The sequence below is a fragment of the Macadamia integrifolia genome, chromosome 9 (genome assembly GCF_013358625.1).
Source record: "Macadamia integrifolia cultivar HAES 741 chromosome 9, SCU_Mint_v3, whole genome shotgun sequence".
Lineage (NCBI taxonomy): Eukaryota > Viridiplantae > Streptophyta > Magnoliopsida > Proteales > Proteaceae > Macadamia > Macadamia integrifolia.
Window position 1 is genome coordinate 37096131 of NC_056565.1, and position 12311 is coordinate 37108441.

Here is a 12311-nt window from a genome sequence, read left to right on the forward strand (position 1 = left end):
TTTTTTGGGTGGGGAGGGTGGGGAGGTGGGGGGATCGGGAGGGTGTGTTTAGAATGTAGCCTCCTTTCTTGCACTTTATTTATAAAAGTCTGTCTTATCTCTGGCTTGGTTCCTTCAGAAGGGGGAGGTATTTTTCTACTTTCAACCAAAATCAGGAAGGGCCTAACCTGCAAACATCTTTACCCTACTGCGAAGCCAAAGTAACATTTTAATATGTTCACTTTAATAGGGAAAAACAAAGCCTTTCTTCTCCTAAATTATTATGATATGAGAAGAAAAGTAACAACAAATACAGAGTTTGGCAATTGTGCTCAGATAACCACAACTGATACATCTCAGGTTTTTGTGGACAGGACCCAAGAAAGTTATACCAAAGGATAATAATGAAAGAAGCCCTGAAAGCAAAAAATAACAAAAATAAAAAAAAAATAGTAATAATAATTACAATTGTAAGTATAATAAATAAATCATACAGAAGGTGATGACAAAAGTAGGCAATAGCAAGCTTTCTTGAAGAGATGGAGCCATTCAAGAAGCTCAAGGAAATGTATGCCTACTACAAATCTGTGGGGGTTTCCAGTTTCATGGCTATGTGGACTATATATGGTCAATGCTTACAAGATATCCTGCATAGTATTGCAATCAAATCCATTCACTGCTTATGATTGAGTAGCAAGCTCAGAGAATATGAAGAGGTATCATGAAACTATCATGAAACTATGATCCAATTAACAGAACCAGGCAGCCCAAGCCTGGGACTGTCAGGCTTCAGGGCTACCAACTAAAAAAAAAATCATCTTGGTCCTCAAAACATTATTTTCTTCACAGTCCCATTGCCATAACATATTTAAAGGCCCTTACCGTGAATTTCGCATGCATGATTCCTTTGATCGAAAAGTAGAATAGTAAGATTATTCCTTAGGGTGTGGTTGGTAGCCTTTATTCACCTCAAATTGTTTATTCCCATTGCTTTGGCTTCAGAAACACTTGGAATTTAAGAAAAAGTGTAACATATTAATCACCTGAAGCTTTAGAAGAATATTATTTTTTCTAAATCCTTCTTTACTACTGAAAGTTTTACTATACTACCAATGAATTCACAACTTAAACAGTACTAGTTTATTTTTTGGAACAAAGAAATATATATTTTAACAATAAGGATAAAGAGAAGTTACAGAGAATTACAAAAGCATACAAGACTGACATATAGCTAGAATCTTTATCTATAAGCAGGTGAAGATCAATAGGAATGTGATCTAAAGGAATAAATCTCCAAGAGAGGGAAAGTATCCAAAATCTAATGAGTTTTTCTTTGGGACTATCAACCTTGGATCCATTTCCAGATGATTAATCCATCAGTCCAGTCCTTTTCTGTAGCAGCTTTGGAAACAGTCAAAAAGGGTTTCACTGAAAGCTGAATAGAAGATATCATTAATCCTTTAAACATACCACACAGTGAAAGAGACTTCCCCTGCAAGACTCAAATGGATCTTTAATCTTTGTTCTCTTTATTCATGCCTTGTACTTACTACCTTGCATTCGCCAAATTCAGTCACTGGTTTGGAGTCAGTTGAACAACCTGAACCATGGCGACAACCAGACTTGACAATACTTTTGTCCCTGTAGAAGTAGTTAGCAACTGTCAATCAAACTCTAGGCCTCGAATACGGAGGGTTCCATGCATATTGCGTGGGATCGAAAAAAACAAAAGATGTTATGAACCAATAGTGGTCTCAATTGGTCCTTTCCACCATGGGAAACCTGAATTCCAATTTCTGGAGCAGCTCAAGATTGAACTGGAGCAGCAGTTCATTTCCGATATGGGCTGTGATCTGTTCCCAAACTTTGATGAGGTAGCTATGAGAGCAAAGGACTGCTATGATTGGAGAACTCTCACTGAGCTCCCAAATGATGTTTTCAAGCGCATGATGTTCCGAGATGGTTGTTTCATTCTCCATTTCATTCACTGCATGGTGGAAAACAGGGCCATTGGTACCAAGATGAAAACTGATCAAAGGGTTTTTGTATTAAGGGACTTGTTCTTGCTGGAGAACCAATTGCCCTTCATAGTTCTCAAGGAACTGATGAGCTTGAAATTTGGTGAAATCAAATCAAAAGAACTGATTGCCAATTTCATCCGTAATCAAACAGTGATGCCCAGCAATCCTCAATCGCAGCAAGACAGTACTCAACCCCTTCATCTCCTCGACCTACTTCAGAAAGAATTAATCCGTGCTACCAGAGATGGCGGCGACACCACAGCCATGGAACTGGATGACTGGTATTCATTTCGTGCAATCACCGAGCTTAGAGAATCGGGTATTGAGTGCAAGAGAAGCAATTCTTGTAGCCTAAAGGATATCAGTTTCAAAAGTGGCATCATCAAGGGATATCTGTTACTTCCTCCTATTGTCATTGATGACTCAACTCAGACCAAGTTGTTAAACATGGTAGCTTATGAAACATGCCCTGATACTCCCGACGACTTCACTGTTACCTCTTACATCTGTTTCCTGGATTCTCTCATTGATAGCGCCGAGGATGTGAAAGAGCTGAGATCAAAACGAATACTTCTCAATGTACTTGGCAGTGACCAGCAAGTAGCTGATCTCTTTAACGACTTGACAATCGACTTGGTGCCTCACCCTGAGCTTTATCGAAGTGTCAAGAGTGGAATTGAGAAGCATTACAGGAGCTATTTAAGGATTTGGATGGTTAATCTGTGCAAAATATATTTCGGTAACCCATGGTCTGTCATAGCCTTTGTTGCTGCTGCAATGGCTCTCCTGCTTACTACGGTTCAAACGTATTACACCATCTTCCCTAGAAAGTAGCTCTAATTCATCCTCTGCTTACTTTTCTAGGCCCAAAGATGAAATTTGGACCATATTTACCTATATTATTCAGGTTTGTTGATCATGTTCTATGTACTTCTTGGATAATTTATTTTTCATATTCATCATTTATTGTATTGATTCTGTTCCTATCTGGGTTTGGTTTGAGAGTAAATGGTAGGAAGGAGGGCATATATGAAGCATGTGAGAGATGAGTTTTGAAGATTGAGGTTTGATCCTTGTGGATCAGGTTCTATTCATTGTTCAGATTGTTCAGACCTACTTGGGTGGCTTTCCAATATCCTTGAGAACTAGTAAAGCTTTGTATAATTGATATCTATTCCCATTCCTTAAAAATCTGGATCTCCATCTGTATTTGTTACTTCCATAGTTTCATAGATCTTGTTTATGTTTATTATACTGGATTGTATTATTATGGTTTCATAGGCAATAAGTTTTGCAAAGCTCTCTCTTTCTCTTGGATCTTATAATGTTTAATACAAGGAGACCTTTCTCACCCAATTGTTCTGGTTCATTAATCCTTTTTCATAAGTGTTGAAAGGAAGTATACTAATCTTGGATATGCCTGACAGTAAGGAGCTCTCCTAGTGGTAGGTTGAGTTCTGTATTCAGAATCCCCTGTTTTGTGTATCATGAAAATCTCCAAATGAATCTTGTTTGCTTTTGGTTGTAAGTATTAAAATTGAAACAAATGGGTCTTCTGCTTCATATACTGGGGAGTGGGGGACTAGGTCATTATTGTGTCATTAGTTGCATTTCAAGGAAGGAAGTACCTCTGGATTCTTCTACTTTCGAAACCCACTATAGCTTCATCATAATTTGAATTTTTACTAGGCCTTTTTATTGATTGTCATTCATTTTATTTTTAATTGGAGTAACATCTATCTAATATCATATCCACAAGATATAAATCTACTTCATGAACAAACCTCAGTTGTTTTTTTGTAGTTCTTTTTTCTTTCTTAAATTTTCTTAGTTGTAGTCTCTCTCTCTCTCTCTCTCTCTCAGAGAGAGAGAGAGAATGGTGATTTTAAAAAATAAATTATTTTGTATACTTTTTTTCCCCTTTTTAAGATGAAGCTATTCAAGTTGTTCCACTTTACCACCAACATGAAGTGGGGGAGGATTTGGGGATCATGGCTGAGCTTGTTCTAACTATGAAGGTCGTTGTAACTAAACCTTTTGCCCTTATGATTGGACAAAAATTCCACTATCGGTGTAAGATTTGTTAATTGTTTACAAAGTGTTTTAAATAGTATTATGAATATAGAATTATATTTTTAAAGCATTTTTGAAAATCATTTTAATGTTCAATCACTAGTTGAGACTTTGATATTGGTTGTTCGACAAATTAGGGTTTTTAGCATTGTTTGTTTTCTATACTTGTATGCTTATTATATGATGCTGATAAGTGAATGGACTAAAATGTAATGGAAAATTCTATCACTTGGGGGTTAAATAATTACATCTCGTATGCATTGTTATTATGTGTGATAATGGACAAGTTGTGATGTCTCTCTACTGGATCGCATTACTCGGCAATCATAATTGTCAGTTTTAAAGATATTCGTTTATAAATATGATGGAAATGGAAACTCTAATTACTCTTACGATTTATTGAATTCAAAATTGAGTGGTCATCAGTGAGAGGGAAAGAAAGTTGTTCCCCATTAGGGTTCGCATTGTAAGAGTTTCTTCGATCTAAAGATAATGGGTTTAAGTACTGCTTTCTTTTTAAAGATTTGCCTTTGTGAAATCCAAGGTAACCCTAACCTCTTTCTACTAATTAATTGAAAAATACTATAATGCATGCGTTCCCGAGAGCCATATTTTGATTTGACATTCTGCATTCTCAAAAATTGGTATCAGAGCCCTTGCAAAAGTTAGGATTTGAAGAATTATCCAATTAGGATGACATTTATTGAGGAGAGGGAGTGTGAGACCAAAAGGTGAAATGTGGGAGCGTCCATAAAAATCTTCACACTGACATCATATGCTTATTTTTCCCTTTTGTTTATTTATACTTTGTGAAAATGAACTTTGCCCGTCTAGCATTCTCTATGCCCAAACACAGCTAGGTTTTATTATACCCTGTTGTGTCTGGGTAGAGTTCCCTTTCCCCTTATACTTAATTTTAATCGAACCCCCCCCACACACACACACACAATTGAATTGCTTTAAAAGTTCAGGCTGATGGGATTGCTACAAATTTTGATGAAATCGGCAAACACACAAGTGCAACCTTTTGATAGGCAACCAGATCCTCTCAAGTGCGTCAGCGCCTAGTGCGCATTCGACAGTAAGGGGTGCATGCTCAGGTGCTACCAGCCATCTGATGGGTGACACTGGAGAGGATCTAGGTCTAGACTATTGAGACTTCGTTCTCCACTAATCAAAATTTGCTTGATCCGCTTTTGTAATAGTTTGGAAAAACTTTTTTATTTTTAGTTAGTTGTGATTTTTCCACCACAAAAGTATCTATATAAACATGGAAAATCAAAAGAAAGCCTTGATGTAATCAGGTTTTACGATGCCTTAAAAGAATCAGAACTCTAACTTGGGGGGATTAGGCTGGACAGTAATAGATTTCTTAGAGTTGGGATAGACATTTAGGAAGCAAAAGATGTTTCATTGCAACAAAGTGACACAATATGGGGGTCTTGATTGTTGTTGAGCTGAAATAGATTGAGGCTTCAAATTCATCAAAGAAGACCTCCAAGGTCTGGTAAATGAACAAGAACTTGTCAAAACGGATATTTGATTATATTAACTAAAATTATGGGACATTATCAAGTGATAAGCTAACATCAAACAACAACAAAAAATAAAAAATAAAAAATAAATAAAAAAACACAAAACACTCAGCCTTATCCCAACTTAATGGGGTTGGATACATGGATCCATACAAAAAAAAGAAAATGAGGGGTGGGAGGGAGAAGGAAAAGATGATAAGATGAGAGACGAGAGGAAAGAGGCATAGTCCAACAATTCAGGATAAGCTAATGTCAAAATCCCAAACTAAACTAACCTTCAATAGTTTCCACCATGAACTGTGTAGCACTATCATGGATGGTACAGGAAAGTGCATCAAATCTTGAATAAGTTCTATTTTTGAACTTTGATGTTTGAAGTATTTGTACAAAAAATTGATATAAGATCATGTGCGAGTAGCTAATATCAGAATTTACAAACTGCAAGTAAGCTAACAATACATTATATTCCACATGAGAGAGAGAGAGAGAGAGAGAGAGATAACCCATGTGGTTTGTCATGATAATATAATTGTGCTTTCTAGGTAGTATGGTTCATATTTTTCCTCCAAGCAAAGTGACTAAGAAATCCTTGTAGTCTCCTGATGTATCACCAATGACTGCATTGTCAAGGCTACTTTTGTATATGTTGAAGTACTCTGCTCTGATCTTCATCATATCTACTTCAGCTCGAGTTACAATGGCTCTAGTTAACGAATCCTCGTCTGTTCCCAGTCCAACAACTGATTTTCTCACAACCTAATGATAATTGGCAACAGAGAAAAGGTATCTGTTTTGAGAATCTTAATCTGAATAAATCATTGACAAAAATCCACAATTCTTGGGATGTGAAGGAAACTAATTTTCCTATTTTTACCTCGACAAAGTGTTTCTCAGGGGTATCTATGCACAAAATTGCCAATCTTAAGATGTATTCCGAATTTCCAGTGCCACTGCTCTCTATGTCCTATTAATGAATGGATTCTTAAAGTTGTTATTCAAAATGTTAATGGCCAGAGCAAATAAGTGGTTGTTGATCCTGAAGGGCACACCTGATAAATGGAATTCCCATAGTTTTGTCTGTAACACTCAAATGTTGCTTTGAGTTGATGCTTATTCCTGGTACTGAGTATCAATACCACTTCATCATGATACAACTTCTTCTTCTCAATAGCTTCCTGAAGCACAGTAGCCTCTGAATGGGCAAGATTTGCATCCACCACTTCTCTGTTATATCTGTAGGAACTCACTAAGCACAAAAGAAGCTGTATTGCCCATATGAAACGACTCATAGTTAGACTCACTAAGCTCAGGCATTGTACCAGCAAACAGATTGATCAGATGACACTAAATTTATCGCAATGGGCCAGTGGAAGTGATCAAAATTTGCTAGTGGAGATCAGTGGTTTTGATGCACTTTATAATACTGTGCTTCCAGTCGATCCAGTCAATTGCATTTGTCGAAATGGAAACCAAGTTAATCCAAACAATAGAATTCTATAGAAATTGGCTGGGTCTAGTGGGGTCATAGTAGTTTTGTGTTTCTGATGAATTTGGTTTACCTTTCTTAGAGGCAAGGACACATTGGATGTGATATCTTCTTCAAGGGAGCAATTGTAGAGGGAACAGTATGCTTGCCTCACAGCGATCAAATGTTCTGGAGTTGATGCACAGGCAATCTCTATGATCACTTGGAGATGATCAACACCCTTCTTCTTTCTCAAGCTTTTATTGGCCAATTTCGCATCCCTTTCGGAAGGATCCATCGTCCACATAATTACTGCCTTCTGTTTTTATCACAATGTCTCTGTTAAATTCAGCCACAGACTACTAATATTTGCGAGTTTGGTTTATAAACAAGTGACATATATCCTCTAATTTTATAATTGAATATTTTGCTGACCTTTAGCCAAAACAAAAGTGATAAATATCAAGAGGGACTCCAACAGATTCTCAAGCAAATCAACCAGAAAGGAGGTTTGAATCATACTATACCTTGAAGGAACCATATATTACTTTTCATGGAGGACCAATAAGACCCTTTATACATTCTACAGCTACAGAAGAATCCAGACTTATTTTATATATCATGTTGATTAGTTAAATATAATTCAATATTTATAATAGATTACCACATTGATGTGGTTAAGGGAGCTTATTTTAGTTCACGCAGCATTTGATGATGTCTTAGAAGAAGAAGATGATGTGCAGGTTCTAACATTTCATTGACCCATTTGGTTTATCAGCAATTTGCCTATTGAAGAAACAAAGCAGAAAAAGAGACATCCATATTCATTTCATGAGTAAAAACTGCAAACCAATTATACTCAAAAGAAATCTCTGCTTTTTGGTTTTCACTTGGAAACTGATGCCACAAGAAATCTCTCTCTCTCTCTCTCTCTCTCTCTCTCTCTCTCTCTCTCTCTCTCTCTCTCTCTCTCTCTCTCTATATATATATATATATATATATATGTGTGTGTGTGTGTGTGTGTGTGTGTGTGTGTGTGGTGTGCTATGTTTACAAAAACTGAAAAGTTAATTGTAGTATTCATTTCACTGAGTAAAAATTTGCAAACCAATTTAAAGAAGTCTCTGCTTTTGGTTTTCACTTGGAACTAGATGCCACACTCTCTCTCTCTCTCTCTCTCTCTCTCTCTCTCTCTCTCTCTCTCTCTCTCTCTCTCTCATGTGTATGGGTTTATGTTTTCAAAAACTGAAAAGTTGATTGTGAGATTTGGAGAAAAACAAACCTTGAAATCAGAAAAAACCAAGTAATCATGAGGAAGCTTGGATTTGAGAGTATCAGTGAGGGGCTTGTTGTAAAGATGTTGATATATCTCTCTGATCTTCTTGCGCTGGCTGGAATTTCTGCAACCCAAAATCCTTATGATCTCCTTCGTATCTGTTCTCCATCCTACATTCATGATTCATGGTACATACAACAAACAGTTCATCTTCACCCATTCTCACCTTCTATCACCATTAACAGAAATATGAATGGAACCCAGAAGAAGGAAATGAAAGACAGTTTTAGAAGTAGAGAGAATTGAAAAAGAAACCTCTGAAAGCTTCTTCGATTTTCTTACAATCATTGCCTGGACTAGGAACTATTTTCGGTACTCTGATTGTGCCCATTTTTTCTCCTTCTTCCATGTTTCAGACCTTGTCTGAAAAAACAGAGAGAGAAAGAAGGAGAGGCAAAGGAAGTAGATTCAATTGAATTCAATTAAATCGAGGAAAATAGAAAAGATCTAAATGATACAAAAAATTTATCTTACACATACAAGCTTAGTTTTGTGGTCATTGTCAAAATAATGACTTGAAAAAAAATGTCTAGTTATCTAGTTAGACAGGCTTTGAAAGTACAAGTCGTAAACTCCCATTAAATACACCTTGGGCCACTCCACACGGGAGTGTTTAGTGTTCTTCACTGCTTTCAGTGAAAGTTGAATGTTCTCATTCAACCCCAGTATGACCCGATCCATGCAATTGTGGGGTCAGAGTATGGGCCTGCGGGATTAATCATGCCTTCGGCCTGAATATTCGCCGTTAGCAAAAAAAAAAAAAAAAAAAAGGTTTTGAAAGGATAAAATAGCTTCATAATGCCTTGATGATCAGATTTTTTTTTCTTTTTTTTTTTTTTTTTTTGCAAATTAATCCATTAATCCAACAATCTCTACACTCCCATTGGATAGCAAAGCACCATATCCAGCGTGAGATGAACCTTTGCCATGCCCAGTACCTCCTTAATATAAAACATAAGTAAACAGCCTCTATATGCATACCTTAGTATTTATCAATAGAAGAAAAAGACTACAAAGGGGAAAATGAATTTTTTTTAATTCTTGAATTGGAACATTTTATTTGATTAGAAAGCTAAAGAGATGGCCATTGTTTGCTTGTAGTTGTAGGTTCTCTGATTATTATTTGGCAATCCTATGCATTTCATGTGACCTGATAAACAATACCTAGAATTGTCTACCATCTGAAAGACTTCATAAGAGTAGAGATTGAAACCAAGGATTAAGGATGTTTGGTACGCATTCTTAAATAGTTGGTCTAGAATACATTTTGAAATTTAAATCTTTTCTATTTTGTTCGTTTCAGAATACATTCTAGACCAATCTTATGAGATACATACGAAATACAACATTAAATTACGAACGTAACTCTTAATTGGCTTTGAACCTATTTTGTATGATGATTCCACTTCTCCTTAGTCTTACCACGTTATGTCTACCACCAAAAAATAAAATCGAACTATAAAAAGCAGAGATGCACCTTTTCACTTCCATGGTCTCCTACTAAGGCTGAAATCTCTCAAGCTTTTTTCCCATCTAACAACTACCAATATTAAATATTCACTCTATATTATTGGTCTTGTGTTCATTCCATCACATCATATTACCAAACAATCAATGAAACTCGTGATAAATGTGTAACAATCAAATTTAAAATTAAAACTCCTTTTTCTCTTTTGGATGGAGAGATGTTTCTCAAGAAACCCTTTTGATCTATAAGAAAAAGAATCCCCAATTGTTCATATTTCAGCTAGTATCTTCTCGCATTCCATGCCATGACACTAAGGCCTCTCCCCACATTAAATGCCTTTTAATACGAACTGTTTAGGCGAAGAATTCACACTCTGGGCATCATGGAAAATTTATCTTCTTTCCCTCTAACAACTACCAATATTAAATATTCACTTTACGTTATTAGTCTTGATTTCATTCCATCACATCATCTTACCAAAGCTATCAATGAACCTCGTGATAAAAAGTGTAACCATCAAAGCTAAAATTAAGCACTTTTATATTTTGTATAAATAGATTTCTCAAGAACACCCCCCCCCCAAACATTTTTAAGAAAAAGGATCCCAAGTGTACATATTTCATCACGTGTCCTCTCACATTTTATGCTGTGATCCTCAAATCTTCTCCACATTAAATGACCTCAGTATACGAACTGTACATTTCATACCATGGTCCCCAAACCTTCTATCCATATTAAATGCCCTTTGAATATGAATCATTTTCGATAAGAGATTACACCCAGGCATGGTTTTAAGTATCTCCGATACCGATACGATACCCTCCGATACGTATCTTAAATTTAGCCGACCGATACGATACACATCGATACGATACATGAAATTTTTAAAATCCTTTCGTATTGATATATATCTTACAATACATACCGATATGCATTAATACACCACCAATACACATCGATACGATACGATATGCCTCGATACGACTATGAAAATTATAAAATTGAGGTAAAATGTACGTTTCGGTATGTATTGGTACGTATCGGTGAGTATCGATATGTATCGATCGGTACATATCGGTATATATTGGCACGTATCGGTGAGTATCGATATATATCGGTATGTATCGGTGAGTATCAATACGTATCGGTATGTATCGATTGGTACGTATCGGTCATATAATTGCCAAGATGGTAATTTTTCAGAAAACACGATTTTTTGAAGGGTTTTTGTTCCAAAGTTGCTGTCAGCCATATTTCTCTTTAACTAAAGTGGAAATCAAAGTTGGGAATACGGATTTTACATTTATGGGACAACTACGAACCTTGAATTCTTAGTACAATACCCTCAATTTAGTATTTATGCATAATACATGTTATCAATAGTTTTTTTTAATAAACTCTTTATGCAAAAGTGTTTAAAAAAATGTTTCCTATCCATTTATGTGTGTATCTTTAGCGTATCTTAGTGTATCTTCGATACGATACGATACTCTCCGATACGTATCTTAATTTTAACCGATCGATACGGCGATCGATACCGATACTTTAATCCTTGCACCCAGGGCATCGTGGGAAACCTCTCTCTTTCCCCCTAACAACTACCAATATTAAAATTCGCTCTATGTCATCAGTCTTGCATCTTCACCCTATCACGTCATCTTACCAAAAATAGCAATGAACCTCGTGATTAACATGTAATGATCAAAGTTAGATTTATCTACCTTTCCTTTTGACTTAGTTTATTCCTATATGAAACTTGTGTTTTGAATGAATAGACATGTCAAAGGAAACCCTTTTTTTTTTTAAGGATGACGAATCCCAAAGTGTGCATATGAACTCTGTTGGTATATGATGTCTTGTATTCCATCGTAATTTAATCCAGGGAGTACTGATGCAGCACCTAGACAGACAGGACGACGGTCCCGCTAGCCGATTAGTGGGCCGTGGGGGTTGCAAGGGGGGCAGGAGGCCCCCTGCATAGCGGCCCGTCGCAGTTTTATTTGAGGGCAATTGTGTACTTTCCGGATTAGGGTTTTTTCGCTATATATTTGTAACGAGAGTTTCTTTCTCTGTAATGCAAGCAATATTGATAGGTGTGAGGACGAGCGTTGTAAACCTATTCTCCATTGATAGTAAAGCAGGATCTCATCTCACCGGGGACATAGGCAACCTTACCGAACCTCGTAAAATCTGTGTGCATTGTTTGTTTTGTTTTCCATTATTTTCTGCATCGTTTTAGGTTTGCGTTTCTACAAACTCCTCTCACATTCCATGCAATGGTCTCCAAACTCTCTCTTCACATTAAATGCCCTTTCTATACAAACTGCAAAAAAGAATATGGTTTAATTGTAATGAAACATAATTGAGTCCTCTAATGGAAATTAAAGCACCCAAATATTTTCCATTGGATAATTCTATGTTTTTTTTTTTTTTT

The 12311-nt window shown here is 36.3% G+C and overlaps 2 protein-coding genes across 2 annotated transcripts; one reads left to right on the forward strand and one right to left on the reverse strand.

Moving 5' to 3' along the window:
* The first annotated feature begins 1561 nt into the window (after positions 1-1561).
* LOC122088116 (UPF0481 protein At3g47200-like) lies at positions 1562-3143 on the forward strand. The gene has a single exon (XM_042657275.1). The coding sequence runs from the start codon at positions 1587-1589 to the stop codon at positions 2832-2834; it is 1248 nt and encodes a 415-aa protein (XP_042513209.1). The 5' UTR covers positions 1562-1586; the 3' UTR covers positions 2835-3143.
* Positions 3144-5858: 2715 nt separating this feature from the next.
* Positions 5859-8934, reverse strand: LOC122090049 (annexin D3-like). Its single transcript, XM_042659883.1, has 6 exons — positions 8665-8934; positions 8356-8519; positions 7168-7392; positions 6658-6870; positions 6483-6572; positions 5859-6364 (listed from the first exon to the last, which is right to left on the reverse strand). The coding sequence occupies exons 1-6, from the start codon at positions 8756-8758 to the stop codon at positions 6161-6163; spliced, it is 990 nt and encodes a 329-aa protein (XP_042515817.1). The 5' UTR covers positions 8759-8934; the 3' UTR covers positions 5859-6160.
* Positions 8935-12311: the final 3377 nt, after the last annotated feature.